The following is a 27,138-nucleotide window of genomic DNA, read 5'->3' as shown; positions in this document are numbered from 1 at the left end:
ATGTTTTGACATCCGCTTAAGAAGGAAATAAAAAGTGATGACCTTGGTGACAGGACTGCTGGGCTGGAACTGGAATTCCAGAAAACACCAGGAGGAAAAAATCAGGACCTTGGAGAGTTCTCTGAAGTCACACCCAGACCAATTTATAATGAAAAAAAGTGTTAAAGTTTTTTAGAATAAACAATGAAACATAACGCAGTTGAACAACACAAATTTATTTTACTTAAAACATTTTTTTAAATTAAAATCAAGAAATTAAAATGAACATTGAAATCGAGATAAAATGAAAACAATATTTAAGATGTTTAATATATATGTTAAGTATGAAAATAATGGATGTTTTTTATATAGAATCAAGTAAATAATCACTAAATAATAAAAAATAAACGACACTGTGCAATTGAACAAAACAATTACCTTTGACTTTGTTATAAAGTTTTATATCAATCAGATGCTCACTACAACTATAAGTGTGTTTCCCCTCTGGGGATGAATAAAGCTTTTCTATTCTATCTTCTACTTTCTCAGTGAAGTATGCGATACATAACAAATGTTATTTGAGAATGAATATGTATGTAAACGTATGAATACATTTTATTTTGATTAAAAACATGTGGTATTAATTGCTGAAATACAAAAATGTATTATGTTAAAAAAAAAAAAAAAGACAATAAACCATAACAAAACACTGCAGTTCAATAAAAGGAAAAATATATAATGATATTGTTACACAGACGTCCATACACAACATTAATACCTGTCAAATAAACTTAAAAATTACAATTTTTGTAGTTAGTGGTGTTGGTGTGGTTATTATTATTATCTTGTTATTATTAGTGGTAATATTTCAGGACAACAAATTATTTCTAGGCCGGAAATGTCGCCCTTAACAAGTTTTACTATAAGTGTGTAAATATTAAACAGTCATTTATCAAATAAGCAAAAAATGATGCAAACATTACAAAATGACTCACACCTTGACTTTATTTCTATGTTTTTCATTTTTTATCTAAATATTCTCTCCATCCCCACGTCTATCTTCCATCCCAGCTGGTCCCAGTAAGTGGCTGTTCACATTGTGTCTGGTTCTGCTTAGGTTTCTGCCTGTTTAAAGGAAGTTTTTCCGTGGCCGCTGTCGCTCATTGTGATTTTTGCCGGATCCTGTTTCTCTCTTATAAAGTGTCCTCGGATCACTTTGTAATTATTTGACTTTTCAAATTTAATTCAATAAAAATAAATCATATTTAATTTCATATAAACCACATGTAAGCGAAAACTTTTCACAGTGATTAAAGACAATATTGAAATCTAGTGTAAGTGTGTGTATGTGTGTGTGTGTGTGTGTGTGTGTGTGTGTGTGTGTGTGTGTGTGTGTGCGTGTGTGTGCGCGTGTGTGTGTGTGTGTGTGTGTGTGTGTGTGTGTGTGTGTGTGCGTGTGTGTGCGCGTGTGTGTGTGTGTGTGTGTGTGTGTGTGTGCTCTCATTAATTATTTGTACCTCGTCTGCTCCATTGTTAATCTTTTATGTGACCTTTCAAGCGATGAAATGATTTAAGAATCAACCTAATAACCTCCAAAGAGAAACAAAACATAATTATTCCCACTTGTTTGTTTAAGCAAAGCAGCAGTTCTACTCCGAGTCTCTATGAGATGATCGAGCATCTTTTCTTCTGAAGAAGACATTAAGATCCTCGAGTTTGATGGTTTGATCTCTGGTGTCGGGAAATAAATTGTGTCTGTTTCGAATCACGTCAATAAAGCTTTATTTGAAATCGCTGTGTGACGCGAGCACAGCCAGAAACTTGGTTTCCACCGTTTCCATGACAACAAGCACCGGCTCTGAACGTCTCGTTTCCCTGGTGTGTGTGTGTGTGTGTGTGTGACAGTGTGTTGACTTGTGTGCGTGGGCAGGGAAGGACCAGGGACTCGGAGGTGGAACTAAAAAGGGAAACTGTGGGGAGAAGAGAGCGACGCCCACGAGTGCATGTGGACCCCCGCTGTCCCCCAGCTGGTCTTGCACCCTGCAGAGAATAAAAGTCGTGGAAGAAAAGATGGCCAGAAAAAAAAGAAAAAGAGGGAAGAGGTCTTTGTCATTTGTTAGAGGACAATCGACAGTTTACAAAAATACCAACATCCAGTCGCAGTTACACTCTGAGGTTAACAAACTTCATCTTCTGATGGTTTTCTATCACAAATGTTACTGGAATTTTGTCTTTGAAAAGTCCTACAAAAGGAAAACCGTGGAAAGTGACCATTGGAGTTACAGGTTATATACTATATTATATAACAATACATTATAAGATTATAGACGCACAAGAAAGGAGTCATCAGAGACGGACAGGAAGTACAAAAGGGAGAGTTACAGGAAGTGTTGAATGTATCAAACCTGGATGATAAAAAAGGTGCTTGCTATTGATTTGAAGTTCATTGTGCGAGCATGAAGTTTATTGGACATTTTTAACAGATGATGTTTGATTATTGCATAATTTAAAATACAACTGATATAAACTGCGTTAATTGTAGATGAATAACAGGAAAACAACCCTTTAAAAAATATATATAATAATCTTGGAATTTAAATAAGAGCAACAAAATAAAAACTTCTTCTCATCTTTTTATTTTGTTTTAATCAATTTATTTAAACTTCTTCTCATCTTTAAATAAATTGATTGAAACAAATATTTTTTATGTATCAAATAAATCAATAATATAATATTACTAATAGTATAAATAATAATAAGAACAAGAAGAACAGGAACAAGAGCAAGAACAAGAATAGGAACAAGAACAGGAACAAGATTAAGAAAAAGAACAGGAATAAGAACAGGAACAGGAATAGGAACAAGAACAAGAACAAGAACAAGAACAAGAACAAGAACAAGAACAAAATTAAGAAAAACAACAAGAACCGGAACAGGGATGAAAAGAAAAACAAAAAAAGGACAAGAACAAGAACAGGAACAAGAGTAAGAACAAGAACAAGAACAAGAACAAGAACAAGACAGGATCAGGATCAGGATCAAGAACAAGAACAAGAACAGGATCAAGAACAAGAACAAGAGTAAGAACAAGAACAGGAACAGGATCAAGAACAAGATCAAGAGTAATAACAAGAACAAGAACAAGAACAGGATCAAGAACAATAGTAAGAACAAGAACAAGAACAGGATCAAGAACAGGATCAAGAACAAGAGTAAGAACAAGAACAAGAACAAGAACAGGAACAGGAACAAGAACAGGAACAGGATCAAGAACAAGAATAAGAACAGGAACAAGAACAAGAGTAAGAACAAGAACAGGATCAAGAACAATAGTAAGAACAAGAACAAGAACAGGATCAAGAACAAGATCAAGAGTAATAACAAGAACAAGAACAGGAACAGGATCAAGAACAAGAACACGAGTAAGAACAAGAACAAGAACAAGAACAGGATCAAGAACAATAGTAAGAACAAGAACAAGAACAGGATCAAGAACAAGAGTAAGAACAGGAACAAGAACAGGAAGATGAACAGGAACAGGATCAAGAACAAGAACAAGAACAAGAACAGGATCAAGAACAGGATCAAGAACAATAGTAAGAACAAGAACAAGAACAGGATCAAGAACAAGAGTAAGAACAAGAACAAGAACAAGAACAGGAACAAGAACAGGAACATGAACAGGAACAGGATCAAGAACAAGAACAAGAATAAGAACAGGAACAAGAACAAGAGTAAGAACAAGAACAAGAACAGGATCAAGAACAAGAGTAAGAACAAGAACAAGAACAGGATTAAGAACAAGAGTAAAAACAAGAACAAGAATAGATATTAATAGATATTTTCATTCACTTAAAATTAAATATATAAATAGATGGAAAAATGATTTTGAAACATTGTAATATCCAAATAAGGAAGTGTTTGAAATAAACATTGAAATTAATATATTTTCTAAATTTAAAAACTAAAATGAAAGGAAAACGTTAAATATGAAAATAACTTTATTAAGCTGAAAAAAAGTAGGAATATGTAAAAAAAAAGTTCTTCCATGACATTTTGCTTCTCTTGCAGTGATTGAGCCTCATGACGACAGGAACATGTCAATCAATCGTCAGGATAGATGGTTTAGATACGAGTCAAACGTCTGATGCCAAAGAAATCTCTTCAAGATATTCCTTGAATCGCTACAAGTCCTGATCGCGAGGATGAGGAGGCGAGTCATGATGGAGAACGAGCCGGCCACCGCCCTGTAACCCATGGCAACGCCATCCGCTGCAGAGGGAGGAGCTTCGAGTCCAGCCGGGTCTGGATTGGCCAGGAACAGGTGTGCTGAGGTTCCATTGAGGAGGGAGGAAGAGGAGGAGGAAGTCCTGGAGTGGAGATCCATCACATGACTTTCTTTTTTTTTTTATTGATCTCATTAACCTCAAGGGCCTGTGATTGATCATGAATGAACGTGTCAGTCGATCAATAACGTTATCAGAGACTTTCAATTTAATACCATTATATAAAGGACGTATTTGGATGATGTCATTTTAAAATATTGATTTAGTGAGTGTCCCCTATAGATCCGCCCAGTTATCCATCCATGACATCCACTCATGATACATTCAAGTTGAATATTTTCAATTAGGAAAGTTGCTTCTTTTTTATTATTACAGAGTTTAATGGGGTTTTCTTTCCCTTTTTTTATCGTTGTAAAAAAATGATAACAAAAAGATTGAATAAATATGGAAGTGGAATTGTGATAACTGAGAATGATTAGAAATGAATCTATAGATATATACATCTATATGTGGATGGATAGATCATCTGTGTGCACATCAAAAACACCCCCAGAAACTGTGTACAATCGGTACGACAAGGTAGTAACTTTAAAATTTAAGAATATACACAATTTAATATAGATGGATGGATGGATGGATAAATGTTGGTAGTAATATTGCAATGAACACAGTATATGGTATATATTTAAGTGGATATTTGTGTAGTATCTCTTCATAGTGTCTATTTATATGAATATCTGCTTAGTGTATATACATATTTATCGTACTGTATCATGTTTTGTGTATCTAATATTGTGTTAATTTTCTGATGAGAATACTTGAATGTATCATTTAGATATGTATTTATCTATCTATCTATATATGTTATTGGCATTTAAGTTATACATTGATATGGACATATGTGTGTAAATATTTTGCAATATGTTTGTATAATTTTATTTTGTATATTTCTTTATCAAACTACTTTTATATTGTTTAAAAGGTGTTTTTACAAAATATTATTAGTATTTCTTTCTTGTGTATGTACAGAAAAGTCATTTATAAAAGTTTTTAAGGCGAGTGCATTTTCGTAAATACATAAATCTTTATATAAATACCAAAACGTGTACATATGGATCTTGTGTGTAACTATAAAATAAACGAGTTGAAAGTCGAACAATCAACATATCGTCCACTAGAGGTCAGTGTTTCCTAAGTAAAAATGAACTGCAGCGTTAACTATAGTTTTCTTACACTCAGCAGAAAATGATCTTCACGTTAAAACTCAAGTTACCTTAAAGGTGACGTGTTTTCACTTTGATCAATCACTACTTTCTACTTATGATCAGCTTATTTATGATGCGAGTCACGTCATAAATAAACTTCACCATGTGATATTTTTAGAGTCTGTCTGGATTCGTGGAATTTTCCTGCTGAGCTCAGCGGAATTTTAAGCAAGGCTTGGAAACACGAGGGATTTCCTGAAAAGCCAGAGTGTGTGAGTGTGTGTGTGTGTGTGTAGGGGGGAAATCACTCACTGACGTGTCTGTCAAAGAGGGCTTGACTCAGATAACAGTTGTGTTCACCGACAGCTGCTGGACAAAAGAGTCAAAGTCTATTAGTGGAAACTCTGGACACAAACACACACACACACACACACACAAACACACGAACCGTTGGATCAACAAAACACAAAAACTCAAATGGCTTCATTCATTTTTAATGAGAAAAAAAAAAGTTGTAAGTTCAAAGTTGTAGGGAAAAAAAATGACTTTCTAATATTGTTTCCTCCCATAAAACAAAAACAACATTTTTTTAAATCACATTATTTTTAGGGGATCATTCCTTGTACACGTGCATCAGGGGGCGACTCCCGCTCGCTTCACAATCTTTCTCCAACATCAGGACCAAACCAGGGAAGTGTTTTTTTTGGTAAAATGGCAACAAACACAAACACGTGGAGACGCGACGAACACAAAAAGTTAACGACGGAGATTGTCCACTGTCGATGTATAAATAAAGACAAAGGTACTGTGGGAGGAAGATTTAGTCGTCGTCGTCGAGGACGAAACTAGTTCAAACGGAGCACATGAACATGAACCAACACACAACTGAAGGATCGTCATAGTGTTTGAAATCAGGAAGTAAAAACACCCTGTTTTACCCTAAAATACAAGGCGTCACAAAAATTTGACATCATTTTTAACAAGCCGATCCTTTGGGCAATTCTTGTTGAAATAACCTGAAATCTTCAGAGAACGTTTATTTAACGTTTTATTTTGTCAAACTGTTCCCTCCCAAAGAAAAGTCATTTTGTGTCTTGAAGTAGAAGTTTCAGTAGCATTTTTAATTCTCGACGTTTGCGAAATGATGTCAATATTTTGGGACACTCTGTACGTCTACAATACTGTTACTAACCTGCCACGATTCAATCTCAAAGAAGTTTTTTTCCTGTGACCAACTTCCTTCATTGTGCTCTAGGTTTATGGCAAATAAACTGGAGTGTGGTAGTGAAAGATACTTGTGTATAACGTCCCTGATACTCACTGTTGAATATGGTTCATTGAAAGCGACAGACAGACGGACGATGGAGACGATCTTTGACCTGAAAAAAAAACAGCCTTCATTCCAGTTTTCACTTTACCTCTCTGTAGGGTATTTGGCGTCTGAATTTCCTCAGCGTCTCTCAGGATACTTTTTTTTTTTTTTTCAAGTCAACAAACTTCGCAAAAATGCTACTTTTGAAACAAAATAAAAAAGGCAAAACGTCAAATTTCCTGCGTCAGTTTCTGACTCTGAATTTTTGGAAACGTTCAATCAGTGGCACAATCTCTGAGTCAGTCAAAGACATTTTGAACTGAAACATTCTTTGAAAAACTCTTTATAAATGAGTGAAGGGCGTTCGAGCCGGGGTGAGGGGGGGGGTGGGTGATGAGGGGGGTCTACAGTCGGACTAGAAAAGACAACGGTCGTTCTGAGCACATGTCAAATCTCAGGCCGGAGGAGGACGAGGAGCAGGCGGGGCACGGGGAGGAGGGACTTGCGAAGCTTCGGGGGGGCGACTTGTCAGGCACTTCTGCTCAGAAGGAGCTGGTGGGGGGCGTGGTCAGTCTCTTCCCGATGTAGACTCTGAGGAGGAGACGAGGAGGGTTACACAGGATGTTCGTTTGTGTGTCAGAAAAAAATACATTTTTGTATTAATATGCACTTTTGTAATGAATTCATTCAAGACAAGACACGTTTTTTCTACACTGCTGTACGGACATTCAACAGAACTGTGCAGAATTGTTTTTATTAAATACCCTGTTTTTGTCTCTCAAATAATATTTTATTAATCATTATAACATATAAAATCCAGATGACTCAGGATGAGAGGATACTCCAGCAGCTTTTAAAGCTGATGTTTGGACTTACAGTATTTTGGTTTCAAAACAAATATAAAGCAGTTACGACTTCGTCAAGAGTCATGTGGTCTGTAAATTCTGCAACACCACAATCAAGTACTCAACAATACTACAAATATCGGCAATATATCGTATTGTTGCCCCTGTATCTTGATACGCATCGTATCGCCACATTCTTGCCAATATACACCTGTATAAGTGACAGTTCAATAATGCTTAAGTAAAATCCAAGTCTATGTTACGATGTCAGAAGTGATCAAACGCTGTGATTGGTTGGCTGGGCGGCAAAGCATTATGGAAGCTGTTCCGGTCACCGTTACTGAGAGGGATAGCACCTCGTATACAATTTTTTCAACTTATTCTTTTTTTTATATATCTATATTGTTTATTTATATATCTATTATGTCCTTAATAAACGAGAGACAACCATATATAAGAAAAAAGAAAAGCAGTTCCCAACTGACACGTTTTCTTTTGACTAAGTTGTTTCAGTTGATTTGATATGACATACAAGGGAAATGGCCTCCTTGGCAGAGGTATGAATTGCCTGAGTTCATCTCTAGTGAACACCATTTGAAGGATAAATATATGGAAACATCAGTAAAGACGATGAATAAAGCGAGCGGCTCACCCGACTCCCAGAGCGAGGATGTGTGATAGCAGCAGCGACGGGATGAAAACCTTCAGGAACTCGGCAGAGAAGATTCCTCCCTTCTTCATCACGCCGGTCTTCCTCATGCTGAGTGAACGCCGGGGGTGACGGAAGTGGAACTCCCTGCCAAAGACAAACTTTGTTGAATGAAGTCTGTATTTTTCGATCGCCAAAATGACGATGCATCTGGTGATGCAGTGAAAGTGAGTTAAAACATCCATGAATAATACGTGTCAGTTCTAAATGAAGGACACTCAGACAAAAGAAACTGTTGAGTGTTTTCAGTTGCCATGGAAACCCCCGGCGTAGTTGTTTGCTTACTTGGGGGGAATGTTTTCCGGTCGACTGGACCAGTCTGCAACCCAATCTGCGTCTTTCATCAGGATGTCCATGTCCCTTTCCTTTTCCAGCACCTCCTCCTCGGACTGTGGACGCACAAGTCGGAAAACAAGCGTCTTAGCGGCACAAGTATTCAGCAGGAAAAGTTTTTTAATGTTTTTTTTCACATTTTTCTTTCATATGTCTCCTAAATTACTCCCAAGTTTTTTATATTTCTCTTATGTTTTTTCTTATTTCTCTTTTCTACATTTTTAAAAAATATTTCTCTTTGTTCATTTATGATCTTATTGTGTGTGTTTTTATACTTTTTTTTTTAATTTCTCTTACATTTTTTGTTATATTCCTCTTGACTTTCTTAAGTGGTTTAGTATTTATTTTACTTTTTCTCTGTTTTTTTTTATACTTCTCTTATTTTTTTGTTATATTCCTCTTTATTTATTTATTTAATGTATTATTTATTTAACTATTTTGTTGTTTGATATTTATTTTACTTTTTCATATACTTTTCATATGTTTTTTTAATCTTTCTCATAGGTTTATTTTTTTTATATTTCTTTATATGTTTTTCCAATTCTCTTATTGTTTTACATTTCTCTTGTTTTAGGTTTCTCTTTGTTTTGTTTTTACCTATCTCATGTTATTTTTTTATATTTCTCTTGTGATTTTTCTTCTCTATATTTCTCTTGCTTTTTTAATACTACTTTTTTTTATATTTCTCTTTATTCATTTATGAACTTCTCGAGATTTTTTTATACGTTTTTTTTTATTTCTTTTAAGTTTTTTGTTATACTCCTCTTACCTTTTTATTATTTTTGTACATATTTTTTATTTATTTATTAAGTGGTTTTGTATTTATTTTACTTTTTCTCAGATTTCTTTTATACTTCTCTTAGGTTTTTTTTATATTCCTCTTACCTTTTTTTAATGTATTTTTCATTTATCTCTTATGTTGTTTAATATTTATTTTACTTTTTCACATTTCTCTTATGTATTTTTATACTTTTCTTATGTTTTTTCTCATAAGTTTCTTTTTTATATTTCTTTATATGTTTTTCTTCCAATTCTTCCAAAGCTTTCTTCCAAGTGTTTTATATTTCTCTTGAATTTTTTCTATTTCTCTTCTATGTTTTACTTTTCTCTTGTGTTGTTTCGATATTTCTGTTATGCATTTTGACATTTCTCTTCTTCTTTCTGTTGATAAACTTGATACTTGCATTCCTTAAGTTGATTTTAAATTGAATAAACAACAATGTCGTTTTTTAAGTTTCTTATCTTCTCCACCACAGCTGAGAATGTATCAATGCTGACGAAGAGATGAGTGCAGCAGAAATTAACCACATATTAAGATTCAAGATTATAAAAAATAAACAAATACATTTGGCCAAAAGAAATGTGTTTATCACTGTCACAATGATCCAACTCTAGCGTTGACTTTAAGCATCAGCTCACAAAGATGTGAAAGTGTTACTATGGCAACAGACTCTTGATAACCCTGGAAGAAGCCTGGAAGGTTCTTACTTGGCTTTCTCTTCTGCTCGTCACGTCCACGTCGAAGATGATCTGACCGTCGTCGTCCTGGGGACTGACGGGCCGTGGTGGGCTGTGGAGGACAGTTCACTTGTTTTTAACTATGCATTTTAAGTTGTTGTTTTATTTTCTTCATTTTACTTGTATTATTTATTTTTAATTTAAATTTCAATATCATTATTAAAACATGAGTGGACACCGTCACTCATTCTGATGAACTATATTCAAGAAACTTATATTTACCAAACTGTAAAGGGAAGTATGAGATTGATCTCAATGTTGAGTCTTGACGACCTCAACTATCTTAATTATCTCCAAATTGCTTAAACATTGTTTTAGTTGTAACTTCTGCAAAATCTTTTAAAATGGTTGACGTCGATAATGTCTCATCTTGACACTGGAAAACATATTCAGCCCCTGGGCCTTGATTTCAACATTGGCGATACGATAAATATCACGATACAGGTAAAACAAGTATATATTTGTAGTGTTGTTAAGTACTTGACTCTGGTGTTGCAGAATTAACAGACCACATGACTCTTAACGAAGTCGTAACTGCTTTCATTTGTTTTAAAACCAAATTATGTCCAAACATCATCTTTAAAAGCATCTTAATTCGACTGTATCCTCTCGTCCTCAGTCATCGCCTGGATCTCACAGGATTTAATTGTTGCTTTAGCCGTTAACTGCGGAGGACGTGATGACTGGTGCCATCTTGCTGACAGACATTTAATTTCAACACAAAAACAAACAAATAACGTGACTATTTGCATGTTAATCGTAAATAAAAAATGTCCATCTATCCATTTTCTACTGCATATTCCCTTACAGTTATTTTATGGTTCCATTTCAATAAACTAAGATAAAAAATAAAGTGTGATTTGAAAGCCAAAAAAAACTAAATTATACAGTGCAGTTGAAAATCATGAAGGTATCGTAAAAAAAAACATTTTGATATATCAGTGTATGAACATATTCTAGTCATGCAAAACTACATATTATAACATGTTGGGGACTACTTTTTTATACTCTTTTGAAAGAGAATATATATATATATATTACAACACAGTGATGTTGAATATTAAATATCTCAATATATATGGTCTGTATCAATCACTAATAATGAACAAACGTTTTCAGCTCATTTAGAAAATAAAGTCAATATTTACTACTTTGACGTCAGACAGCTTTGACGGTTTCTTTAATGAAAATTGAAATTTGGATATTTATTCGAATATGAAATGAAAAAAGAAAAACACCCAAAACTTTCATTCTAATAGTTTTCAAATGTACCAAGGGGGAAAACATGTAAACAAGCATGACCTCCAGTGACGCACTGACAACTGATGGAACTTCCTGCTGATAAACAGACTTTTATAGACTGCACGTGATATATTAGATGTGAAGGCTAAACAACAATCTGGAGGATGTCAAGACTTGATGCTTTATTGATACATAAATCTGTCTTTACGTTTACTCGATGCCCCTCTCGGAGTAAAAAAAGGAGTGAAAATAAACGTGAACCATGTCCTCAAATCACCTGTGTAGCCTCTTTAAAGATGCAATATAAACACCCAAGTGCTGAGATGTACGGTTCATATCAGGTAGCGGACGTTCAACTTTTAGGTGAACTGGATTGTGCTTTAAACACATGTAAACAAGACCATATTTCAAACATTTACAGGAAGTAATTGAATACGTTGGTAGAGTACTTTCATATCTATGTGTGTGTTTGTTTATTTGTGTCCATACATTTTAAATGCAATGGAGATAATATCCCATGTATCAGTCTTTTTAAAAAATTGAAAGACGATTGATATTGGCGCCGTCCAGAAGCTCTAACCTGTCGCAGGACGAGTTGCTACGGCTGGACTCGTGCTGGGCGTCCAGCAGGATCTTCTCCATGTCACCGTTGTGGATGGAGGACGAAGACGGGACGTGCTCCAGCCCTCCCACGATAGCCTCCTCTTCCTCCACCTGAGGAAGAGGCAGCACTACGCTGGTCGACGGCGCCGCGGCGCTGGATGAAGACATGGGGGAAGTTACGGCACCTCTGTTCATTTCCAGCTCCACCCAAGACCCTGTTTTCAAATAAAAATAAAAAGTCAGTTTAATATCAGATCAACCGATCAATACAAATCAATACGATATATCGCGATACTGTAGGAACAAGGATATATGTGTAGTATTGTTGAGTACTTGACTCTGGTGTTGCAGAATTTACAGACCAAATGATTCTTGACAAAGTTGTAACTGCTACTACTTATTTGTTTTGAATCGAAAATAGCTTCAAAACTTGGAGTTGAGTGTATCCTCTCGTCCTCAGTCATAGCTAGGTTCTTGCTGCTTAACTGCAAACGGAAATGAACACACAGCTGTGAATATTATGCTTTATCTTTATTATGTTGATAGTTTTTTTTTTTATGTTATTCTTTATTTATACACACACCTTTTTGAAATATAAACCATAACATAACTATAATAAAAAAAACACATTTTATTTAATAATATAAAGTCGTGTTGAATATCGATACAGTATCATGAAAGAAATGTCACAATAATACAGTGTATTATAAAACGTATGGACTACTTTTCTGTGCTTGGGCTCATTTATTTCGATGCAAGTTGACTATCTTGTCCTGATTACAATTTCAAGACTTGTTTGGCACCTTGTGTAACCTCTGGGTCAAGGTGACCCGGAAAACAAATGTGTTTGTGGCATCCCTTGTGATACCTCAAACACTAACCAGAGCCAGAGATAACACAAGGGTTTAAAGAAACAAGCAACTTGTTTCCAAAATAAACATATAAAGTATTAATTTTGACCCTAAGAGCCTGTGAAAAACCAAGTGGACGTGAATCTTTTTAATCTCTGCTGGGAAAAGATGGTCTTGGAGACGGACTCTGTCAAAAGGTCCTGGAACAAACCCACCAGTTTGTTTAGTGAACGGGAGAAACGGGATCTGACTGCGAGCACGTCTCCTCGAGCACAGACGTGCAGTTGCAAACGTAGGGATTATTAGAGCCGGTGTCACACATTCAGCAGAGAAGCGTTGTGTAACGTCTCTCCCCAGTCCGTCAACACTCTGCTTTCTTTGTAAACCACTTGGCATGAGCCCGGCAAACAGTAAGCAAACACCATGTTTATATGCGGGGAATGGATTTCACAGTCCGGCCGCACGTCGGACCGCACTAATGTTGCACCTCTTTCACCCGTCGCCGGCCTCCGCTCCGTCCCAGCATGCCGAGCTGCTGTCCACAGCACATTGTCTGCGGTTAAATCATGTTGCCATGGCAGTGATCTGATAGTCCCGGCCTAAAAATTGTCATCAGCTGTTTGAGACACACAGGGTACAAAAAAAAAAAAAAAAAAAAAAAGCAACACACTCTTTCCGTCTCTGTGGACATTATAAAAATGTTTACCTCGAAGTGTGAGCTTTAGGAAACACCCAAATATAACACAGCGTCTCAGATAACAAGCTCAGTGTTGGCATTGATGGAGAATAACAGAAGGCAAAAGTCACCGCTCGTCACTTCTAGGTTTAAGGACCGTGGGTTGGGGACCAGTATCGGGTCCTTAAGGGGTCTTTACCAGGCCGCACAGAAAGAAAACAAAAGCATTTATATGATTATTAATGTCTTTTGGTAATAACAGTCTAAAATGTTCCATTTTTTGAAAGTTCCTAGTTAAATTAGCCACTGACTTTTGACATGTAATGACAATTGTTTAAGTAAAGATTACTCTAAACATAAACCTATAGACGAATGTAAACAAGTTTGCCGACCCGTTATGGTGAGTAGGATTTACCTTAATTTATTTCAATGTTTATTATAATTTATCGTTATTAGTTTGAAAATAATCAACATTGATCGTTTTGTATGTTTGTCTTCACATTGAGAAACTATATTTGCATCGATTCCCGTTCAGACCATAATCCTGGTTTGTGTCGTCATTCGTCATATTCGGTCTATGAAGGGGTCGCTTTTAGAAGAGCCCCGTCAGTGACATCATGTTTCAGTAACTCATACACGCCGCAAAAGTTACAGAGAGGTGTTGTCTCTGAATATGATTTCGGGCGCTGGAAAAAGCAACCATGGTAGTTGCAACACAAAATGGTAATGGTAATGGTTAACAGTTCAGTTAGCTCACAAAGTAACGCGCCCTGTTTTTTTTTCAACTTCCAGGAAGCTGGGTTTCTTCGGTTCGATTTCCGATCTTTTAATTTGACTAGTTATTAAAAAATATATTATTTATTTGCTGTGTCCTCCTGGTGAAGATTTTCCTTTAGGTTTTAAATAATGTAGTTTTTTCTGTATGATGCATGTTATAGTATAATTCATGTGTGTTTTCATTTGTATCTGAACAGGGAGCATAATAAACACTTATTCTTCATCATTACTTAAGTGTTGATTTTCCACACGTAATTTATATTGTGCAAGTTTAATAAAAGAATATTTTCGACTGATTCTTTCAATGCTATAGGCGGGGAAAATAACTGAAAAAGAGCTGCACCTAGAACATTTTCACAACACCGTATCGATATTCGACAACACTTTATTTTTTAACCTTTTTCTTTTTTGGCTTTCCAATTATATTTGATTTTAATTTAATTTATATTTCAACAAAATTCATGTTAAATCAAATCATTTCATTTGAATAGAAATAAAAAATAATGTCAGCCTTTGTTCTTTTTGGTGTAAAACTGTGTCCAGACACGAGATGGCAGTAGTCATTACGTCCACCACAGCTAAAGGAAAGGTGAAATCCTGAGGACGAGAGGATACAGTCGACTCAAGAAGCTTTTAAAGCTGATGTTTGGACATATTTTTTATTTCAAAACAAATGAAAGCAGTTACGACTTCGTCAAGAGTCATGTGGTCTGTAAATTCTGCAACACCAGAGTCAAATACTGGACAATACTATCCCTTGTTACTACAGTATCAGAATATATCGTATCTGTCCATTTCTTTGATGGTCATGACATTTTATTTTTACTTTTTTTTTATCTTAAGGTCAGTCTGTGAACAAAATGCAGACATTAAACCAGTCCTCGGTGCAGAAGACGTTGGGGGGGACGCTACTGTGGGCAATGACATCAAATGACCTGTTGTTATGTTATGTTACACCACCGACGCCTGCTGAGGATGATGGAATTCATATTAAGTAAAGTAAATGATTAACATCCACTGACTCACTGTCAAACCGGGCAGTTGACTGAGACTGTAATTCACATATTTCAACATTTTATAACCAGCCCAGGGGCCACAGTGTCCTAATATATAATGTTGGTTTGTTTATCTCCATCTTAAAGGTTAACTACAGCAGCTCATAACTCACACTGTGGAACAATAATAAACAAACAGTTGAAGGTATCGGGAAGTAAATATTATCATTATGGGGAGTATAACTTGAATTTAGGTTAGATAGAACTTTATTTATTGAAATTGTTTGTGACTTTCCCCAAGATTTCAGTGTTAATTTAGAATTTTGCTTAATTTATATAGAATAGAATGACATCATTTGATTCTTGAAATATTTTGCCATCTATGCCCAAAAACGTGTTCAATAACATGGGTAAAAACATCCAATATGAACCTTTCGATCAAAGTTTAAAAAAAGGCGTTAGAATAGAAATAAAATAACATTTTTTAATTTAAGAAATTAAGATTTTGAATATAAAATGGCCTGATTTTAAAATACACCCTCTTGTTATTTTTTTTCATACATGTTTGTCGCTTTCATCAACACATTTTTTTAAAAGTCTATATTATTGATCTCGTCTCGTCTTGTTGACAAGCCTTAAGCCCGCCTTTAACTCCGCGGGTAAGTCGCTGATTGGCCGAGCTGCCTATCCATCAAAGACCGAGCGAAACCCATTGGTCCGAGGTCTGTCAATAAACAAACCCAACATGGCGTCCACACTTTTCCCTTTTTATCGCGAGGGGAAAAAAAAAGACGTGGAAAACCAGACTTTAAACACCCACCGACAGGACTCAGACACTGACAACAGTCCCACCTCGATGATAATGAAGTTAAATAAAACCATGACATGGATTAAAGATTGGAAAAGAGTGTTTTAAAGCCTACCGTTTAGCCCCGAGTCTCCGTTGTTGTCTGTAGAAGTGGCGGCAGCAGACATGTCTGGTTATATAAAAGACTTTTGTCAGTGCAGGACACGCACGACGTTCTCCTCATACATTCAGTCAGGAATAAACACTTGTGTCTCGAATCCGCTCACGACGACAGGACCTGCTGTGTGGACGCGCTGCGGTTTGTTTATAGACGAGCTCGTGCGAGGAGCAGCAGAACCTAGAGGCGACGTCACCGCTGGGGGCGTGACGTCACATCAATCTGCTGATAACAAAATGACACGAGTTACGCAACAAAACCCCAGAAAACAGATCCGGCTTTAATGTATGTCGAACCATTGAACGCAAACAATCCCATAAAAAAAAGGACTTTGATGTTGTTTGAACTATAATACTTACTTAATAAAAACTCTTTAAGATGTATCTTTTTTCAAAGGATTTTCTACCTGTATAGTATTTTCTTTGACAACAAATCCATAATATAATAAAGACTCCAGGCAAACAGGGAGCGAACCGATGCAAAAAAGTAGTTCCTTTATTATCTTCGCTGTCATAGATTAAATTGTTGCAATACATTAATAGAGGCATCAATATAGTCCACATTAGTAAGGTATGGAGACTGCAAAAAAGAAAACCTCTGCAGTGTCACCAGATACAGTAGTAATATCTTAAGTAGTGTAAACAAACACTTAAAGCGACTTAATGCCTCACATAATGTTTTTTTTCTCGTTTTTTTTTTTTTTTCAACTGCAGTCTTACAACAGACACACATACTCACACATTCCAACATCCAAGTACTTTAAGTTGGTGCAAAGTTTCCAGTGTCAAATTAAATAAAAACAAATCCCTGTTGTGAAGAAACATGTGGTACAAGATGGGAACATGACGTTAAAGATAATCTCCAAGAAAAAAAAAAAAAAAACAGCAGCTGGACGGGTGTACTGAAGAAATATTTTCTTCTCAACGTTTTGTAATAAAGCCAATCTCTCTCGACCATGAATACCGCGATATATCGGACAGAACTAGGATAATAAAAAAATAATTGGGGAAATAAGATTGAAGGGGAAAAAAAATGGTTTCATTTGTTTGAGTGCACTGGAAGTCCATGATGCTGCAGCAAGCGTGACTTAAAGTATTAAGTGCGCGTCACATATAGATGGTTAGTTGTTTGATTGATATGAGGCGGAAATAGCTTTTCTTTATAACCGTACAACAGCGCAATAAAATAAAAAGGATGCCGACACAAAACAGGAGACGACTCTCAGAAAAATTAACCACTACGATGGCACAGGACAAGAAATTCTATTTTCATTCTCTACAACAGAGCCATGGAGAAGGGATTTTAAAATAAAAAGACAGAAAATTAACCATTTTAGGGAGATGGCTTAAAAAAAAAAGAAGGAAAATGGCACAACATAAAGAAGGCAGGTGTAACTCCAATGGGAGAGTGAGGCTTTTTTTCTGTCCACGTCTGGATCGAAGTGGGAGAGTCTAGTCACCCGGGAAGAATGACCAGGGCCACCACCATGACCACTCTGGAGGTGTCCACGAGGCACCGGGTCGGTCACTACGATGCGACCCGGGCCAGATTTAAACAAGACTGAAGTCGATGCTTTAGTTGACTTTGTCCTGGAATATGTAGAGGTTGTTAGTGGTTGCCACGGCGATAATGTTGTCCTGGGGATGCCAGGCAGTGTGAAGGATCTTCTTGTTGAAGTCCAAACTGTCGACGCTGATCTCGTCTTTCTTGCGCTTGCCTCCTGCGCACACCTTGCGGGGCTTGAGGACCTGCATGGGCTTGCTGTTCTCACGGGAGGCCTCCAGAGTCACGTCTCGACGCTGAGCGCGGTCAAACATCCGGAAGAAGTTGTTGTATGAGCCAGTCATAACCGTGCTGCGGAGGACAACGATGCAAGATTATCTTTTTTTTTTTCTACAAGTGACATGCAAGTGTAAGTCAATAGGTTCAAGTTTTTGCATTATAAAAGGAAGGAGTGTCAGAAAATATCAATACACTTTATCGCAATTTTTTTTAATATGCAACGATTTTTAACAGTACTGTATACATTTTTAATATTAGACTCAATTTTTGGCTTTTAATATCTTATTTCCATCTTAGGTCTTTTACCGTTTATATTTCAATAATTAATAAATCAATAATAATAATAAATAAGTGTTTTTAAAGTGTTTTTTTCCATAGGTATTATTCACAATGTCAATATTCACAGTCTTCTGCAGCTAAAGGAGCAACAAAATCCCACAAGATGACTGAGGACGAGAGGATACAGTCGACTCCAGCAGTTTTTAAAGCTGATGTTTGGACATATTTTGGTTTAGAAGGGTCAATTGCTCGGCGATACTACAGATATACGCTTGTTCCGACTGCATCACAATCTATCGTATCGTTGTCCCTGTATCTTGATACGAATCATAGCACCAATTCAGACCCCTAGTGGTTATGTCAAGCAAATTAAGAATTCTTATGTTAGTTTACTTAACTACAATATCTCAAAAACACTAGCGGGAAGAATATAAATCCCAAGCACCATCTACTCATTACATCCTTGACTGATTCAGATGTTCTCACCTGTCGTCTCCGTTCCAGCAGCATTCAAACTTATCAAAGATGCAGTCGTTCTCGTAGAGCGAGCACAGCTTGCTCCTCAGATGCTCGTGAACCTGCAATAACAGGAGAATGATTAACACATTTGAAACGGGGATTACTCAGCAGTCTTGAAACTACAAATAGAAAAGCCATTTAACAGGGCAGCATGCGATCCTTCTTCTAGCTGCAGACCATAGTCACTTTTGGATAAGTTACAGTACCCTCAAGTGGTCGAGGTTGGAACTGCAGCAGGAAGAAACTTCTAACATTTTGTAGCTGGTTATTGCTCTTGATGACAAGGTTCCAGGGTTGAGTCAGTACTTGGGTGACTAAGGCCAAACTGTCAAACTGAGCCTGATAAACCTGGGTGTTGTATTTGACAAAGACGCATCTCTAGTACAAAACTGTAGAAAACTGACCACAAACTGTTTCCTTCAACTGAGAAAAATCTCTAAACTTAGGAAAATGATGTCACAACATGATCTAGAGCTTGTAATCCATGCGTTTGCGTCTTCTCGCCTGGACTACTGAAAGAGTTCATTTTCATGTCAAAACCAGAAGGAGCTGTCTCACCTGCAGTTAATACAAAACTCTGCAGCGAGAATTCCGACCAGCTATAGTAGAAGAACTCACATTTCTCCGATCCTTAAAACTCTTCAGTGGCTGCGAGTTTCTTTCAGGATCAATTTTAAAATTCTGGTTCTTACTTTCAGAGCTATTCATTGTCAGACTCCTCCTTACATCAGTGATCTGATCCAGCCTTACACCCCAGCTCGGGCTATGAGGTCTGTGGATCAGAATCTACTGATGGTTCCTAAACACGGTTCAGGACTAGAGGAGAGAAATCCTTCCAGGCTGTTGCTCCTAAGCTTTGGAACGATCTTCCTCTCCCTCTGTGTTTGATGATCTACTGACTCCTTCAAGAAACATCTTAAGACATTCTTATTTGTGCAGGCTTTTCTTTGATTTTCTGTGTTTGCCTTATGTGTCTTGACCTTTTAAAGTATATATTTTAACTGTGTATTGTTTTTGATTGTTAAAGGAGCTTCACAAATGACTTTTACTTACTTACATGTTAAACAAAAATAAACAACCTGATATCCAGTCTTATTAGACGCACCTGATATGTCTCCAATGGCCTGCTTTCCATGTTTAGATCCCAAATCTTTATGGAAAGGTAGTCCCTCGTCATCATGTATCTTCCGTTATGGCTAAATTTTACATCCGAAATCGATGATATAATCTCGGAGAAGAAGGAGCGGTTACTGGGATCTTCTGGCTCCTCGAACACTGCGAGAAGATGCCGAGTTACACAAACAGTATTCCTGGATTATTGCACTTCTCATAAACACTCTCATAAGTCTTACATTTGGAGTGTCTGTCGCAAAGTGCTGAAGCCCTCATGTCGCAGAGACGGATGGTTCCTTTGCTGCTGCTATAGACAAAGATGTTACACTGATGAGGATGAAACTCAGAAGCTGTGATCACTTCGGTCAGCTCTTCCATGTTGGCAGGCTTGATGTCGACAATATCTGGTGGAGATCAGGAGTTAAGGGGAACAAACCTTTCGTGATGACCGACTCACCTGTCAGCATGAGCCTTGCACATGCCTTAATGGTAGATATATTTTAAGATTTCCATCTAGATCTGTACGTGAGGCATTTGATGCCAGGATCCATAGAATTAGAAAATATATAATGTAATTTCTGCTATGTTGATTATTACCGACTGATGTTTTTTTTTTTTTTTTTAATTATTAAGTGTTGATTATTACATTTTAAGATACCATTTCTGTTTTACTAAATAAATATAGGTGTAGTGAAAATGAGCAAAACACAAACTCTCTATGGACACATTTGTTTCAGAGAAACCAGTCCAGGGCTGCTGCTGATTCATCGTTGGGGTGAGATGCATTTTTACACGCCTGACATTCGGTTTCTGCATGTTGTGACGTGAAAAAAAAGTAGAAATAAAACTGCTAGGTGGTGCAACAAAAAGGTTGGGAAACCCTGATCTAAAATACTAGAACTAAAAAGTTGCAAATTCAAATGGACACTAAGGCACATTATAATATTCAACTAAAACATTTGAATTGACCATCATGGATTTGGAATTCCTGAACATAAAATGACATAAATTGACATGTTTGCTCAACTGTATTGCATTTTTATCTTTAAAGCAAAAAATAGTTGAAGAAAAAGGTTTAACAAAAATAAATACATTTAAGGTGTTTTTAAATCAGGTTGAAAGGATACTAAAGCTGCGGTCAGTGATCTCCAGGTGCCACATGTTGATGCGGAGGTCGTCGGCAGACAGATATGTTTCATTGTCACTGTTGACCGAAATAGAGTTTATATGGTAGGTGTGAGCGTTAGCAAACACCCTCCGTGGACTTGCCTCCACCATTAGATCCATCGGTATCAACACTGGTACCTGCAGGACAAGAACAGAAGGCATCTGGATTCAGTCCAAGCAGCAGTTGTCATGGCTCATAAGAGTTTAGATCCTCTTCTAAAAGGAAGCAGAGTCGGCCAGTGCTTTGAAAGACTGACCCGTAGTGACGTTATACTGTTGGGATCTTTGTAGCGTCCATCCTCCTCTTTGAGGTTATAACCCTCTGGTCTCTTGTCCCGTTCACTGATCTTCCATAACTTAATGGTCTTATCTGAGGAACACAAAACCGTTTTAGATTAAATTCAATTAAATACACTTCATCATGTTAAAATATATACATGGCTGATTGAGGATTATTCCCCCAACAATGTTTAACAGCGAACAAAAACGTATGTGATTATAAAAGAAAAGAAAAACACAATAAAGGTTCTTCAAACATATATTTCCAGTTAAAGTTAATATTTAATGCCAGATTTCAAAAACTACAATTTATATACATAGGTAAAGGTGTTAAAATACATTTTATAAAGTTATTTCCATTGTACAAATTCCAAAAAAATGATGATTTTGATTTTGATTTTTTTTTTAAACACAATTCTTACCTTTGGCTTAAAATAAATCTAATGGGCCAACCTATCTACATTCAAAAAATGTAATCCATTTGAAAATAAAGTAACATTTTTTGTACTGTAGCTTCACCATCAAAACATGACAGAACAAGAATCACAGATGTCCTAAAGATACATTATTTGGCCCATGAAACACTGACTTGACTTCCGATGAACATACCGTTAGTAGACAACAGGAATTGGGCAGCGTTCTTCTGAGGAAGCCAGCGGATTTTATTGATCTTCTCTTCGATTTCCAAACTCTTCAAGTAGTCAAATTCAGGCTCGTGGCTCTGGAAAGTGCTGTAAACGTTGTACTCGCTCCGAAACTGAGGCAAACTCTTATTCTGCGGGACAGAGGAGGAGGTGGTATAATAGATTAGGAAAATAATGACAAAATAAAGTACTTTAATTTCAAATTATGAAGAACTTAGATAGTGTTTTCTTTTTTGAAGGGTGAATATTTCAAAACAAAAGCTGCAAGAGTTATTACCTCAACTTCCTGCTGGAAGATGACGACACGTCCCCCTTTATCTCCAGTGGCAAGCAGTTCCCCTGTATGGTTGAACTCGACTGTGGATATTATATCAGCTACAAAGAAAAAAATAAAAATGTATCAAATACAGAATTCATTTTCAACTCCATGCAAGCAGAAATCACATCAATTGAACACCGTTTTCACTAACATGTCACTGCAGGTTAGAGATCAGTATCCAGAACATTATGAATACAACTTATTAACGTCGAATTGAAATGTAATAACAAAACCATTTTTACTTCCGTGTTGCAAATACATTTTCACAACTAGGCCTGTCTCTTTTCAAAAAATTGGCTCGACTCTCCATTATACAGTATGTATAAACTCTATATTCAATTATTCTGAGTTTTCTTGCCGTCTCCTTTGTGCCGCTTGAATCATGTTTTCAAATACAACACGGTTTCGACGTACGATTCAAGAACTGACATTTGCACCAACTCTTCAATGATTCTTCACTTAATATATATTCAAAGCTTACAAAAATGTCCATTTAATACTCAAAATCACGATTTTAATTACGTTGTTTCCATTCAATACATTTCAATATTTTCGATACACTTATTGGTGACGCTCTACTATCATCATCACGGCTGTATAATTACAATAAAATAATTATATAACGTTGTCTGCTTAGACACCATCATCACTGCCCCTCAAAATTGCTACAGCATTCAATGGGGACACAACAAGGCCTTTGGGGGAAAAATAGGCCTCAAATGCTCGGCGGAAAGGCCCCATAAAGGCATTCATCTGAGAGAAGCAACAAGAAATTCTATTGACAGAAATACTGTCAAATGGGTCACGGAAATACTCAACCAGAGGAGCTGGAAAAGCAGATCAACAACTATTCTGTCGTGTTGCTACAGGTATCAGGAACTGGTTTTACGCTCAATTCAGACAGAAATACTTGCATAAAAAGCTGGAGTCCTGCAGCCATAGATTTCTCAAACTCTGTGTGGTGGTTCAGCAAGCAGAAGTGCATCATTTCACTCAAGTATTGGCAGTAGAAATGTGTTTTTTTAATATGCCAACTTACAAATACTAACTAACAACCATACTACAAGCCTTAGATTGTGTCAAGTAATCAATGAGTGCACATGGATGACTATGAAAAATAGCAGGAGGATTTGAAAGCAAGTACACAACAACCGTAACCTACTTTCACCGTCATCGCAAATATCTTTTATCAAAGGAAGGACCCGACACACTTATGTCTCGAGCACTTATCGCTCTGCTGAGGCAGAAAGTGAACACTGGTTATATGAGGAGTCATTATTGTGACCGTGTTAGAGCCTTGTGGGCAGGATGAGAACAGATGAGGGTTCGGTATCAGACATTTATTAGCAAGAATAAACAAAATAAATGTGGCGCATTGGCTATTGGATTTCATCACATTTACGATAAATTAAAAAGAAGTTGTGCACAAAATAAAGATATCTTAAAACGATTTGGCCTATTTCACGATAAGATAAAGGTAATTAACCTGAAGGGATTTAGACAGTAATAAAAGTACACAAGCATTGCAAGTTTTCGACCAGACAAATACCTTCTGCGACGTCGTCGTCGATGGCTCCTTTCACCTGAGAAAAGCACCACTGCATGTCACCGCCAGGACCTGTTGAAACAGGAATCATTTTATAAGATAATTATAATGTTTAAAGGCATAACATGATGAAACTACATCATAAAAAGGATGTCTAGGGGAGGGGAGGGTCAAGACTCAACTACAACAGTAGAACATGTTCCATCATTTGTTGTACAATTTTACTGTAGTAGTTTAAATCAGCTTTGTTCGTAGTTTAATCAGGAACGACGGGATTCATTCAACTATGATCCGAGGGTTGAGTCATAGCTTTGCACTCAATGGAATCCAAGGGCGTGAGAATGGATAATGGAACATCCTTCTGTATTTGTTGTGAAAGAACTGTTGGGAGGAAAAGATCCCTTTAAAAAACGCTCTTTAAAAAGCAGTATGTGTTTTGGTTCAAACTATAAAAACCGATTGGATTAGCTGATGAAAACGCCTGACCAGTGGTGGAGCGTTTGTGGCGGCGACTGAAGGACACGTACATGAGTCACCGCGGTTTCGTCACTTTATATGAATAACAAAAGATGTCGCCAGGACAAGGTTGGCACTGGCAGGAAAACAGGTTGTTCCCAAACGGATTCATGAACACAATCGTCACTCACACACCCAAACAAAGTGGACTTTAATTTAACGTCATTATATTTTCAAGACCTGTTTTTTTAACAGACTTTTAAATAAATCATCTGTGGGTACAAAGGGTATTGAAAAGTATTTTTGTGTTTGAAAATGTCAAACCATAAAAACAAAATAATAACCCTTTCTATAGTAAGACAAATAAATGACACTATTTAGTACCACATTCAAACTCATTTTGGTATATCGGTTATCATATTTCTGGGACTTTTAAAAAAGCTGTAAAATTGCAATAATAAACAATTTTTTAAAAACTCATCACAGTTTGCACTACATCCGCCAGTTTGTCTGAAACAATTTAAATTTTTTTAAAATTTGAAACCACCTGCATGCACTGGAATCACTTATTAAATGTCTTAACTTTATCTTTTACAATCACCCTTTAGCAAGGGCAAAAACACTTATCTTTAACTCACAAATGTACGAGTCCTTCACACAATATTTTAAAACAAACAAACTCATGTTTTAAATGTAACCATTAGGCTAGTGTTGAAGTGAGCAGCAGTTCAAGTTAAAGATAAGAAAAAACAAAGGTTGTTTTATTCAAGTTATACAATTTAGTCAACTTATTTATAAAAGTACACAAATCCTTTTCCCTTTTTTAATTCCATTTTTCCACACAATGGCAAATGGCAAGGATTTTTTTTTTTTTTTGCAGACTTGCATCTTGATCAAACAAGAATTCCATTACAGTTGTCTCTGTATTTTTCCATAAACTCATTGTCCAGTGAATGTTTGCTATATAGAAACAATCTATACATCAAGGCCCACAATATGCAAAAATAAATAAAGTAACAAGTTTAAATGTACATAAGATTATACCTGAAAGATAATGCAGTTAATTCAATTTGGGTTCATTATACTTGTGTTTTACGACCGATTTTTGGTGGAAGAAAATCGTTTTGTTTTGTTGATCTGTCGTTTAGTGTCTGTGTATTTTTGCATCTTTAAAACTAGTATAGAGTTGAAGTGATTTGTTGGTGTGGTGTGTTAGGAGTTTGGGTAATAAGACAGATAGTCATTTTGTCCAGACGATTATTTAAATAAAACAATATTACTAATGAAGGATGTAAAGATAACGTTGATACAGGTGGGAGTTTCTGGTTAAATAATTTAACGCTATGCAGTCGAAAACGGTCCCTAACCAAACCTGACACAACGTTGAATGAAGCGAGATACATCCCTTTTATAAGCTTGAGCAGTTTTAAAAGGGAAAAAAATAGTTTAAAGATTCGACTATCGTTTAAATTTAAGGGGAAAGTGTGACATGTCAGCGGACTCTCTCTCCAGCAGGCCCCGGTGCTACAGCACTAGCTTGCATGTGCTCAAAGTTTGAGCGAATGTTGTCACACTATGTTTGAATGAAACAATGCTACATTTAAAAAAAACCTGAACGCAACATCATAAATATTCCTGCCGTCGAGTAAAGCCTCATGAATCCCGGCGTTAATATTTACAAAATGGGTGTTTAGCAATAGCTAAGTGTGGTTAGCTTAAGCTACACCTAGCAATGCTGTAAACCGGAAGCCAGCTATGTGCGTCTAGTCAAGTGGATATGTCTCCTGTTCGTGTTTTTTTTTTAAACAAAGAGTTCATTTAGTAGATTATTAGTTTGTTTTTAGGCTAGATTGAGTTACCTGCCATGATGAGACAGACAGTGGGGCTTGTCTCAGCCAGTCACGATCCTGCTTCCCACGCGTTGTTTGCTGTGATCCGAATGTTTGCGACACTTAACGTCCACCTTTCCCTTCCGTTGCAACAATAACTACCTCGAAGCGTCACGACAACTGTGATGTTTATTTTCTACCCCTGCAGCACTTGGGCTCGTTCCCGCGCCTCAGTGACTGAATGACAGTCGCTTGTCTCGGGAGACGCCGGTGACTACATATCCCAGCAACCACCTGGTCTCCACACCCCTCTGCGCCGACTGCGCCCAATGAACGCGCATGCGTCATTTTTGGAGATGGGAATGAATGAAATGATCGATTCACATGAGTTGACGCTGTTTATTTATTCCGGGAATTTATCTTATATATTAGTACAGAGTTAACTCAATTATTTATGAATTATCACCACGAGAAGCGAAAATAGTGGTCAGAATCATTTTTTAATGTCGGTTTGGTACAAATGCGCAACTGCAATACATGAGAAAATAATAATAATTAAACATAAATACAAGAACGATAAAGTGGTTATAATGTTGGAAAATACACAAAAAGCCGTTAGTTTCGCGTATACTAAAACATATGTTGAGAGCCAGAACGTAAATAAAATAAAATAAAATAAAATTCGATGAACATTACAGTTGAGAGTGTCTCAGAGAGACATGCGTTTTTATAATCTGTAGATGAAAATAAAAAATCTTTGTGACATGTCATGTACACAGGCGCAATACTGGCATCCTGTGGTTTTGGAATATATTTCATGTTTACGTGTACGACCGGAAGTGTATTAACCAATTCCGGTCCCTACAAATTAATCTAGATTTTTTTTTAATGGAAATGATTCTGAAGAAA

The 27,138-nt window shown here is 36.5% G+C and overlaps 2 protein-coding genes across 2 annotated transcripts; both read right to left on the bottom strand.

Moving 5' to 3' along the window:
- Positions 1-5,948: 5,948 nt before the first annotated feature.
- bnip3lb (BCL2 interacting protein 3 like b) lies at positions 5,949-16,486 on the bottom strand. Its single transcript, XM_087791104.1, has 6 exons — positions 16,255-16,486; positions 12,010-12,247; positions 10,158-10,239; positions 8,622-8,725; positions 8,280-8,423; positions 5,949-7,373 (listed from the first exon to the last, which is right to left on the bottom strand). Exons 1-6 carry the CDS (start codon positions 16,304-16,306, stop codon positions 7,325-7,327), a joined length of 669 nt encoding a protein of 222 aa, XP_087647230.1. The 5' UTR covers positions 16,307-16,486; the 3' UTR covers positions 5,949-7,324.
- Positions 16,487-16,777: 291 nt separating this feature from the next.
- On the bottom strand, positions 16,778-26,500 carry ppp2r2ab (protein phosphatase 2, regulatory subunit B, alpha b). Its single transcript, XM_087791068.1, has 10 exons — positions 26,260-26,500; positions 23,948-24,016; positions 22,357-22,454; positions 22,045-22,210; positions 21,414-21,526; positions 21,117-21,294; positions 20,229-20,393; positions 19,982-20,151; positions 18,844-18,935; positions 16,778-18,150 (listed from the first exon to the last, which is right to left on the bottom strand). The coding sequence occupies exons 1-10, from the start codon at positions 26,264-26,266 to the stop codon at positions 17,871-17,873; spliced, it is 1,338 nt and encodes a 445-aa protein (XP_087647194.1). The 5' UTR covers positions 26,267-26,500; the 3' UTR covers positions 16,778-17,870.
- Between the last annotated feature and the right edge of the window lie 638 nt (positions 26,501-27,138).

This window comes from Callionymus lyra, chromosome 5 (assembly GCF_982586985.1).
Source record: "Callionymus lyra chromosome 5, fCalLyr1.hap1.1, whole genome shotgun sequence".
NCBI lineage: Eukaryota > Metazoa > Chordata > Actinopteri > Syngnathiformes > Callionymidae > Callionymus > Callionymus lyra.
This window is presented reverse-complemented; position numbering and strand designations above follow the sequence as displayed.